At 41.4% G+C, this 11,648-nt stretch overlaps 1 protein-coding gene across 1 annotated transcript; it reads left to right on the top strand.

The window, feature by feature from the left end:
• The first annotated feature begins 408 nt into the window (after nucleotides 1–408).
• rdh14a (retinol dehydrogenase 14a) lies at nucleotides 409–3,948 on the top strand. The gene is made up of 2 exons (XM_079694396.1): nucleotides 409–828; nucleotides 2,851–3,948. Exons 1-2 carry the CDS (start codon nucleotides 586–588, stop codon nucleotides 3,466–3,468), a joined length of 861 nt encoding a protein of 286 aa, XP_079550522.1. The 5' UTR covers nucleotides 409–585; the 3' UTR covers nucleotides 3,469–3,948.
• The last annotated feature ends 7,700 nt before the right edge of the window (nucleotides 3,949–11,648 follow it).

Raw genomic sequence — 11,648 nt, 5'->3', positions numbered from 1 at the left:
CTACGATGGCTGGTACTGAGAGGTGTTATGGTCCTCTTCTGCCTTTTGTGTTTGGGGGGCGTGAAGGTGAGAGGAAGACTACTGTCATGTGGGGTGTGTTGCTTTACGTCCTCCAAAAGATCATTTAGTCTTGATATCACTGTACACATGAACGTCTCATCCTGTAGGTGGTATGTGTGCTCAGTAATTTCGCGCAATAAGGTCCCACACTGCTGTCGTTTCCTATCTCTTGAGGACTTTGAGTGGTTACCACTGCTCTGATTACAACGAGAGTTAGAACGACGTCTCTTCTCGATCTTCCCGCGTCCCGCCCACCCGACCCTTTCCGATTACAGCCGAGCCGCTCCGATTACAACGAGAGTTAGAACGAGAACGTGACGTCATATTTACATTAGACGGATCCTTTCTAGCCATAACCTTGTTAGTGTCTGTCAACTGAACATCCGCACTGTGGCCGTTTCTCAATGTCGAGTAAAGCTGCTCCCCAGAGCCACTATTTCAAGCATACTACATCATCGAGTGGCGCCGAACCAGCATACATGTGCTACCAAGCAAGCCTCGACATTGAAGACATAATCACGTGACATGATGAACGGGAAGACCGTGATAGTGACCGGTGCTAACAGCGGGATAGGGAGAGCCACGACAGCGGGCATTGTGAGGCTCAAGGGCCGTGTCATAATGGCCTGTCGGGACCGGAGCAGTGCTGAGGAAGCAGCCCGGGAGATCCAGCAGGAAACTGGGGCAGACAGCTCGCTGCTCTCCGTCAGACAGCTGGACCTCGCTTCGCTCACTTCCGTACACACTTTCTGTCAGGACATAATGAAGGTAGATTCCCAGACTGAGCTAACACCCCCGTGCCTGTAAACAATAACGTCAAGCCAAACGTTATTAAAAACGTACATTTTTATGAATTACGTGGCTAATCTAAAAAATTATAGAATATATCCAACACAATTCAACATTTTTTCCCTTGTTGAAAAAACACTATTAATTCGGCATACATTATATATTTGCAAAAATATCACATATTTAAATACGTTTTCAACTATAAGACAGTCTCTTGACTTATAAAACTAAGGAAAAACAGGGAATTATGTTATTATTTTTTTATTAAAATAGGTGCCGATAGACCATCGGTTAGGAAAGTACATTTTCAGTATATTTGAATTTGCTATTAGTGTGTCTTTCTTGACAAATCTACAGTCAGATTTTTGTATGCAGTTTTTATAGTTTACGAATAAATTTACATTACTTTCAATATTCAGTCATTTATTGATTTATGCATCATTGAATGGATTCAGATTCGGTTATTTCCCGGACAGCAGCTCAGTCTTTAGGCACTTGTCTAGGGAACTGAAGGATTGCTGGTTCAAGTCCCTATCCAACCAAGTACCGATGTACCCATATAATTGCTGCCTACTGCTCCTAATACTAGGATTAGTTAAATGCAGAGACAAAATACGATTGAAATCCTCAATTTCCATAATTAATAAACAGCACTCATGCCAAGAACAGCTAGATCCTCACTCATTTGGTGCTGTTCTTTAATGTTCAAATAAGACTTCTCTCTGAATCTGAGAGAAGTCTTATTTTATCCGTTTTATTACCAAGTAGGTTTACACATGAGGAATTTGCATACAATGGTGCATACAAAGACATAGAAAGAAGAATACTTTTTTTATTTTAAAGAAAGGAGCAGAAAAAATAGCAATATATTTACATATCAATCAATGTTTATTTATATAGCCCAGTATCACAAATGTTACATTTGTCTCAGTGGATTTCACAGTTTGTACAGAATATCAGTATGACAATACGACACCCTCTGTCCTTAGACCCTCACATCGTACAAGTAAAAACTTCCAGAGAAAACCCACAGTTTAAAGGGAAAAATGGGAGAAACCTCAGGGAGAGCAACAGAGGAGGGATCCCTCTCCCAGGACGGACAGACGTGCAATAGATGCCGTGTGTAAATTGAAAAGATAATACATTTGCAACATAGGTAGTCCAAATGTTTGGAAATGCATGTGTCTATAATAAGAAGATGAATCCACGAGGATATCAATCCACGACTCAAGATCCAGGACTCGCGATCCATGACACAGGACCGCAGGATCATCCATGACTCCGGATCCCGGCGTATATAGACACCAAAAAGAAAGAAATTTGGGGAAGCTGGGTTAATCGGAACATGAGAGTACACAGGTATAGACAGAGAGAAGGAAGAAGTAAGATGTCCCCCGACAAACTAAGCCTATATCAGCAAAACTAGGGGCTGAATCTAATCAGCCCTAACTATAAGCTTTATCAAAAAGGAAGGTCTTAAGCGCACTCTTAAAAACGGATAGGGTGTCTGCCGCCCGAACACAAACTGGAAGCTGATTCCACAAATGTGGAGCTTGATAAGAAAAGGCTCTGGCTCCCATTGTACTTTTAGAGACTCTAGGAACAACCAACAACCCTGCATTCTTGGAACGCAACATATATGTTTCTGCTACAATGTATTGGTCTTTTATAGAACAGTTTAACTTATCGTGAACATTCTATATTATTAGTGGTTCATGTCCTTTCAACTGTAGATATGCATACTTGCTGCTGTTGATGATTTTTATCTTTTATATATTTTGTTTTAATATGTTTTATTTTGTTTCCACCTTAAACTATTACCAAATATTGTAATGCCTGAACACAATGCTGCTGTAACAAAATAATTTCCAAACAATAAATTATCCATCTATCTATTTTGAACTGAGACGATTTGCTGGGGAATGTTCAAAATGTCTGAAGCCCTGTCTTTACCTTTGACACAGGACATGATAACCTCCTTTATTGTGATCCACTGAACAGGAGGAGCCTCGGTTAGACGTCCTCATCAACAACGCCGGCATCTACCAGTGTCCTTACACCAAGACAGAGGACAGCTTCGAGATGCAGTTCGGGGTGAACCACCTGGGCCAATTCCTGCTCACCCACCTGCTGCTGGACCTCCTGAAACGCTCAACACCCAGCCGCATCGTGGTGGTCTCCTCCAAACTCTACAAGCACGGCCACATCGACTTCAAGGACCTGAACAGCGAGCAAAGCTACAACAAGGCCTTCGCTTACAGCCGCAGCAAACTGGCCAACCTGCTGTTCACCCTCGAGCTGGGTCACCGCCTGGAGGGCAGCGGGGTGACTGTGAACGCTCTGACCCCAGGCATCGTGAGGACCAACCTGGGGAGGCACGTCCACATCCCGCTGTTGGCGAAGCCGCTGTTTAACCTGCTCTCCCGGAGTCTGTTTAAAAGCCCTGAAGAAGGAGCGGCCACCTCAGTGTTTCTGGCCTGCAGCCCAGATGTGGACGGTGTTCAGGGGAAGTGCTTTGCTGACTGTCAGCCTCAGGTTCTGCTGGACAAGGCCACAGACCGGGAGGTGGCCAGTAAACTGTGGGACATTAGTGAGGTCATGGTGGGCATCACCACGTGAGAGCCTCAGGAATGCTCATCCAAAGACAATTGTCTGAAATCCTAACAATATGTGAATATTCAGTGCCTTTCAGTGTTGAAATTAGTTTTAGGGTTGCACAATGAATACACTGTATTGAAATCAAATTATGGACTAGTGCAATATTCCAATGTCAGGAAGCACAATGTTTGTTAAAGGCTAAATATGTGTTAAAATACCTACATTCAGGTGTAATACATTTTGAACAGATTTTCCTGGTTCATTTCAAATGTTTAATCATTAAGTTCATTTCATTTAAATTATGAAGAAACATTATTTTTGATGCTTTGTTGTTAATGAAGAATAGAGAAGCACATCCTTAATGGTTATGACATGATAGTAAATAATGGAAAAATTATGAGTCTGTAGAACTTCTCTTCAATGCGTGATTTAAATAAATGTTTTATCGCAGTCGGATTCTCTGCAAATGGTCTGCAAAGGCTAAAATCCCAAACACCTCAATTGGACTCCTCCGTTTACTTCTATAACATATAACCTCACTGTTTAACACTCATGATTATATTAGCTAACGCTCCAACAAATTGTTTGTGATCCCAACAGAGCCGGCCAGCTGACCAATCAGAGCAGACTGGGCTCTGGTTTCAGACAGAGGGTGAAAAGAGGTAGTAGTATGAGAAGAATAAAGAGCTTTTTGAACATTAAAGCATGGAGACATGTCCCAGTGGAGACACTAATATGAACCTATACAAATGGAAGAATAGGGCCCCATTAAACACAAGGAAGCTGTTCCTGTTTTGACAAAAGTAGTGCAGGAATGAGTCCTAAAACCATGACATGGGTCAGCACACTATCACTTCCTGTTCCCTTGCTTGAATTCAAAGGTTTTTTTAACATATTTTGGGTTAGATGTCTGAAATAATGTCTGTGGCTAACACAAGCTGAGGAGATTTCAGAATGTTGATCTACGACACAAAAATATGTCAGTAAATACCCCAGTGATGAATGTCCGAAGCTTCTTCATGTCATGAAAACAGCCGGTGCGTTTGCTAACAAGTGAAGACAACGGAGACTATTAAATATCATCACACTTACATTTAGCCATTAGCTTAGCAGTGGTGACGTGAAGTCATGTGACCATGGTGTAGTTCCTTTATACTATAGCCTAGCGTTAGTTTTTTACTTCTGGAGATTGCATATATACTTAAAAAATCATAAAGTGGTGTTAATATGTGGAGATTATCCTGCTGGTCAAAATGTCTAAGTATCATAAACGTCTGTTTGCCACAGAGCTTATTTTCAGCAATATTCTGAAATCTAAAAAACCCTAGAAAGAGGAGGAGAAGAAAAGGGAGAGGTGGACAAGGAGGAAGAGAAGGTGAAGGAGGAGGTGGTGTAGGAGGTGAATCAGGGGTTAGCTAGGCTTCAGTGAGCCATGCTGCTCATTAGCTGGGAATATTTTCTCTCCAGCTCACCCGCAGATGGAGCACTTCTCCCTGCAGGACCTCAGAAGACATAGCCACTCTCCCAGCTGTATCCTTCATTAGCACACTTTCTGGATCATTTATAGAGAGCTGGAAACAAACTCCACACAAACTGCTCCGGAGGCCTTTTAATGGCCGTCCCATTCTATTTATTTTACAAATAACTCCAATTAGTGCGATTACAGAGTTTAATGGCTTTTAATGATACTGTAACGCTGATTTAAATGTGAGGGCCTCGCTCAGCCTCAACACATAATGGTTCAATTAATAGTACATTTAACTTGGTTTCCCTGAGCTTCTGTTGGACTCACTCTGTACAGTGCAATAAGCACAACATGTTCAATACAAATGTTTTCCTTTTTCATAATTATAACTCTCTTTATTATGCTTTTTTGAGCTTTTACATTTGGACATACTGAGCTGAGTTGTATATCTATAATGATCCAGTTAAAGGCCTCAGTTTCACTCTGATCTTTCTACCTTCACAGTGGGTGAGGGACATGAAGTAAATGGACTGAAAATCCTACATCAAAGCGATCATCAAGCCATATACAATAGAGGACTTCATGATTTAGTCCTAAAACCCAAAAATTAGTTGGCATTTTAGCAACCAGTTTGCTCTTCTCAAAGTCAAAGTTTTTTCAAATAGGTTTTTGGTTAGCTGCCTAAAGTAAGGTCTGTGGGTAATTGAAATAGATTTTTCATATTTGGTTCTACGATATCACATATCCCACTTGTGAATGTCTGAAGATATTTTTCATAAAAACAGAGTGGCTACGAGTGGCTAAATGAGATTGCTAAATCATATCACGCTGAGCATTACCCTCCTTTAGCTTAGCATTGGCCATGCGACCATGACTGTTAATAGGCTAACGTTAGCTCTTTACTTGCGATGGCATTGACGCTATAAAAATCACAAAGTTGTGTCTTTATGTGGAAATGTTCCTGCTGAACAAAATGTGGAAGTATCATAAATGCTGGATCATAAACAAATTTCAAATTTTTTCCAATATTCCCCACAGGGGCAGACTGGGATTGAAAATCAGCCCTTGACTCTGACCCAGCCAAGCCAACAGCGCAACTTAAATTATGACGTTATAAGCCACCGGCTCGGTTCGCTGACGGCCGGCCGTTCTCTGATTCTCCAGAACACACAGATGGCCAGTCCGCCCCTGATTCCACAATACAAGGACAAAATGCCATTGCTTTTTGTCGAAAGAGAAGAGATTGCGATGCCAACTTCCTGGTTGGCCTACCAAAATATGGAATCACTGCACCACTTTATATCGTTTGGATTTTGTTTAGCTACCTGACAATCGGTTATAACAATCAAAAAGCCATCAACAGAGTAGAGTATATTATTGTATTAAGAAAGTAACAGGACTTTTAAGAATGGTTGAAATCAAAGCAGATATCTTGGCTTCTAGTCCCCATGGGTAAAGCTCTAAAAACACTGGATCCTGTAACTCAACAGCATCTTATTAATAGAACCTTCCTGCCTGGTAACTTCAGGAGAGCCAATCTGCGTCCCGTCCCAGCTGGTGCACCTGAGAGCGAGGGTCAGCTCGGAGCTGGATGTTCAGGGTGTGACTGCTTCACCTTTTGTTGGATCCATGATGGGGACATGACGCAGGAATCCTCTGCCACGGATCCTCTGTGTGGGAGCTAAGTGCAGGGGGACCTTTGGGGGTCCTGGGTATTTGCTGGGAGAAAACGGCACACACTCATGTGTCAGGGGGGTCGAGGAGGGAAGCAATGTAGGAGGTGAAGTCATTAAAGGGGGCTGCCACAGGACTGTAGTTCTGGATAAAACCAGGGAGGCAATGAAGAATAGGCAAACTTGTAAGAAAATGTGTCAGGCGGGGGAGCAGGAGGGCACTGTGCAGAATGCTGGAGAACTCCCTGACATCACCAAGCCAACTCGAAAGAACCAGTGTGATGGGCCGACTGTTACCTGATCTTGTCCAAAAGGTTGCATTTTCACACACTGCTGCAGTTGATAACCAACTCTAACCCGGAAATTAGTAATACTTTTAGCACTTTCAGGGATCCTTCGTAAACAATGTTTTGAACATGTTTTTTGTTTCGATTCCTGAAATAATAATTTTGTTCCAAAACATGAAATATGTCAGTAAATCCCCCACTGGTGAACTTCTGAAGCTCCTACAGTATGTGTTAAAAAGTTTGTTGCTAGCAAGTGAATAAACGTAACTACAAAAGGTTGGCACGCCGACCATAAGCCACATTTATCTTAGTGGTTGTGACGAGGCTGTAGTAGTTCATTTATAGCCTAACGTTAGGCGTTTACTTCTGGAGATTGCATTTAAGCCTGAACTTTAATAAAAGTGGTGTTAATACATGGAAGCTTATTTTCTGCAATGTTCCCAAACATTTTATATTTATTCTGTCTCTCGAGGGAGTATGTGCGATGCTAACCTCCGGATCAACCTACAAAAACAGTTCATCACCACTCTTCAGAATGATCAGATGAGATGAGGCTGTGGCTGTGGCTCTCCATCTTTTACACTGTAGGTGTGGGGATGCATGGAGAATGTTTCCAGCGCCCTATACCTCTCACTGACTAACATATGTGATATAACAAACAAAAGAAGCTTGCTCTTTACATCCTCGGGTTGTGGATGATTTAAAGCCCAAACAGCCAACATATTCTCTAAAGAATTGGTACTTTTCACAAATGTCAATTCTTTATCTGTGTCTTTCATCTTCTTCCCACCACAAGGCCACGGCAGGCCGAGTGAAAACAGCCTGAGTATTTAGTTTGGCTCCTCACCTCCAAAAGTGCTGCTGTGGCCTGAGACCGCCACACTCAACTTTTCAACTTCCCCCCAAGTGTATAACAAATGACTGTAATCTGTCCTACCTTAGGTTTTTTATTGTGTAATCATTTTAACGCTAACATTTGTGGTGAAGTAATCGGTGAATGACAAAGTACATATTTGGATTTGCACACAGAGACGTGATTTCCCTTCACACAGTCAGGTTTATTTAAGTATATTGACGATTTAAGAAGATACTTCCATATATTGATATTGCAGTTACACACAGTATGTAATCTGTAGACATGCTCTATCATCTACATTTGTTCAAAGGATTATGTGAGAGTGGTTGGCTTCTCATTTCTCACAGAGAAAGGGATTGGCCTTCCGCTCTCTGATGGGTTAGGACCTGGTTCATTATTGTTACCCTTTTGCACAGACTTGGGTATAACTGCATCTGTCTATGAGCTTCTTTTAGACGTTTAAGAGCTTCTTAAACAAGTTTGGTCTTCCTCTGTCTCACTTGTTTCGTATTTTACTCACTGGTAACTTATCGGCTTTTGACCCAAAGCAAATAAAACTTTTGGGAGCAAGAATTAGAACGTTGTTATCAAATGAGCAATGGCAGAATATTTTATATATCTAAGACACTCTTCCTCAGTCTGTGCTACGAATGGCCTCCTCCAATGTAAGATGGTCCATTACACCAATGCACTTATGCTGCGGATGTATCCTAGTTTAACAGACTTGAGTAATCTCCAGCCGATCACACTCAAATGTTCTGGTCCTTTGCCAAGATTTGAAATATTCAACACATTTAAAAGTCAACAGGTCCCACCTTCACCACCTTAACAGCAAGGCGACCTGTTCTTCATAAGATTAAGCAGGTCTTTCTTGTAGCTCATGGTCCACTGACTCAGTCATTTGTCATGTAGTGTAGCGAGCGGACATCCCCGTCTCTCTGCTCCGGTTAATGAAAGGTGAGCAGGAGCGAGTATCTGAGAGGAGAGAGCCCATCCATCAACTGGAAGAGTTTAGTGTGGAGTAGCAGGAGAGTTCGGCGGGGCCCAGGGAGCACTTGTCTTCGGCCTACTGCTTGGCCAGAGGGATCTGTTTGCTTTAACCCGTACAAACAGTGAGGAGAAGAGAGACTGGGCCTGCTCCTCTCAGTCCCTCCATGGGACTGTCCTCCTCCTTCAGTCAAACACACACTCATATTCCCTCACATGCTCTGAATCCTCTCCGTAGGGAGTGTGTTCTCACTAAAATAAACACAACGTCTTCTCTGAGTCATACGCATGTTGCATGATTCCTCTTTTAAAAGGCCTAAAGCAGAACCAACCACAGGCTTGATATGTGGCTTAGGTGTACAAGTGCACAAGGCTCTGTGAAATGAAGAAAATCATACATCCAAATATTTCTGACTGAATACCCCAATTTGGATGTTGTGATGATATTTTTTTTTTTTTTTTTGTACGGGACAACTGTGTCACAGTAAATGGTTAAAGCAGGAAGTGGGTCTGCAAACGGGGGTGGATGTTTCCAACAGACAGACATCTCACCTTTGTTGTTTGTTTCAGATAACCAACCTGTTAGAAGAATAGAAGCCTAAATCAAGAATATAAGAGTGGTGCAGTGCAGATGTATATTTGTAGTCCGCACCAGAAGTTAGAATCACAGGGCTCCCTAAGCCAAAAGCATTGGATTTCGGAATATTGCAGAAAATAAGCTTTGTGGCAAACGCACTATTATGATACTTACACATTTTGTTTAGCATAATCTCCACATATCAATACCACTTTTATGATTTTTGAAACGTCAATGCAATTACCAGAAGTAAAAAGCTAAGCTAAAGGCAGCTAATTTGGACATTTAGTGCTTACCACTGTTACTAAGATATTACTGACATATTTGATGTCGTATGACTAAACATGAACATCTCTCAGCTTTTGTTAACCACAGACCTTATTTCAGGCAGCTAACCATCAACTACAGGGACCCGGAAGTTATAAAAGGCTAACTCATTCGGTTTTAGGACTCTTTTTAGAGGGTATTTTAGGGACTATTGTGTCATTGTTTATATAACATTTGTTGAGTGCAGCTTGAAATGTTTAAAACAGCCCGTGCTCAGCATCACACATTAGCAAGAGAGTGTTGTGCTCAGACCCAGAGAGATGGTGGCCTCGGCGTACCCCCCGTCAGCTGGAGCAGCTCCTCAGGGACTGGATCCACCTGCCTGATTGGACCAGGACCTTAGAAGTTGCCCGTTGTTAATATCACAGTGAATTGTGTGGACATCTCGTCCCCCCCCCCTCCCCCGGCCCTCTCCCTGCTCTCAGAGAAGGTGTCTGCAGAACATCACTGACTGTGCAAGTGTCACAGTGCGCTCACACCGCCATACATCATGTAGGCTGTGTGAGAAACAAGCTCCTTTTCTTCCTCTGAAAGCTCCACATGTCCACATCCTCCTCTGCACACTTTAACTCAGGATTACACCACGACTCATACAGCAGGGTCCTGCAGCAAACAGCAGTGACTAACACATGGCTTTAAAGACAAGAAATGGACCAACTTTCTGTCAAATTTCCATCGAGAGGCCCTGAGAATGACTAACTTACTAATGGGTTAAATGATTACCAATAGGAACATTGATGCTGTGGCTCCCTCTTCTGTAATACCAGGGAATGATTTCTTTTTAGCCTGAGAAAAAAGAGACATTTTTGCATTGTCCAGAAAAATATTGAGTACTATTATGGTGTTTCTATTAATAAAATCCACTTATTCTACGGCTTGGAACAACTCCAGAAGAAATAAAAAAAAATAGAATCTTACTTCAAATTCAAGTTCAAATAATAAAACAATTACAAGGGATTAGTTAAAAGATACTGTAACTCTCAACGGAAGGATCTTGTAAAATAATGATATGGAATGGTAAAAAATACACGAGATTAAGAAATCAAGTTCATATCTTTGACGATAATTGGGAAAAATGGTTGAGGTATTATAGACCAATATACAACACAAAACTAATGACCCTCTAGTTAGATGTGACAAGAAATGTAGCTGTGAAATGTTATGATTTATCCATTTTCTTTTTTCTTATTTCTGTTAAGTACATCTGTATAAGTGATTCGTTGTTCTTTTGTTCTCTGTTATGATTTATCGATTATTTTGTGTATTTTAGTTTGTTATGCTGTTGTGTATGCTCTGTAATCATATGATTTGTAAAAAGGCAAATACAAATTTAATAAATGTTATTCTCTAAAATGCAAAAAAGTCACAACCCCATCCACACATACATATCTTAACACTGTGGGACACTTCCTTTTTTAGTGTCCTGCTGCCTGCAATATACAGAGCAGCTGACATGGAAGAGGTTTGGAGCAGGACTTCAAACCCTTTTATCACGCACAAGATGAACTGTGGGATATAAGTAACACATTTCTGGTCCCACCTTACAATGAATGCTGATGTGAGGCTGCCCTCTGGAGGTAGTCATCTTATAGGCATTCTGAGGTTGGAAGAAAAGTATAAACTAGTTGGTGAGCAACCTGTACTTACTATCTTCCAAGTTGCTCTTATTACTGCTTAAAAGTAGTAGGCAACATATTTGTCAGGATTATGAGGAGGTTAGACTGGCACTATCACTCATTCTAAAAAAGTGTGGTTTGTTAGTTATAACATAGAAACTAAACTTGAATTAGGTTTTATTTACATTGTTATACTTGGCTAAGTAAGGAGAGCTGTAGACATAAAGGCAGCATGTGAGCAAACGAGCAAACACTAAACTGACCTCCCTCACATGAATCTAAGAGGGATATCATCTTTACATCATTTCGTGTGTTTGTTGATGCATGTCTTTGCTCTTCTTTTTCCTTTTCTTCAAACTGTTCAATGAAACATATAGGTAGGAGAACCAGAGAAATCCAGGAAATCTATGATA

This window comes from Notothenia rossii (genome assembly GCF_949606895.1).
Source record: "Notothenia rossii genome assembly, chromosome: 7".
NCBI classification, from domain to species: Eukaryota; Metazoa; Chordata; class Actinopteri; order Perciformes; family Nototheniidae; genus Notothenia; species Notothenia rossii.
This window is presented reverse-complemented; position numbering and strand designations above follow the sequence as displayed.

Excerpts from the sequence above, each read along its gene's own strand:
- rdh14a (XM_079694396.1), top strand. The coding sequence starts at position 586 with ATGATGAACGGGAAGACCGTGATAGTGACCGGTGCTAACAGCGGGATA. Across the intron at positions 829-2,850 it reads TCTGTCAGGACATAATGAAG|GAGGAGCCTCGGTTAGACGT; the intron begins GTAGATTCCCAG and ends TCCACTGAACAG.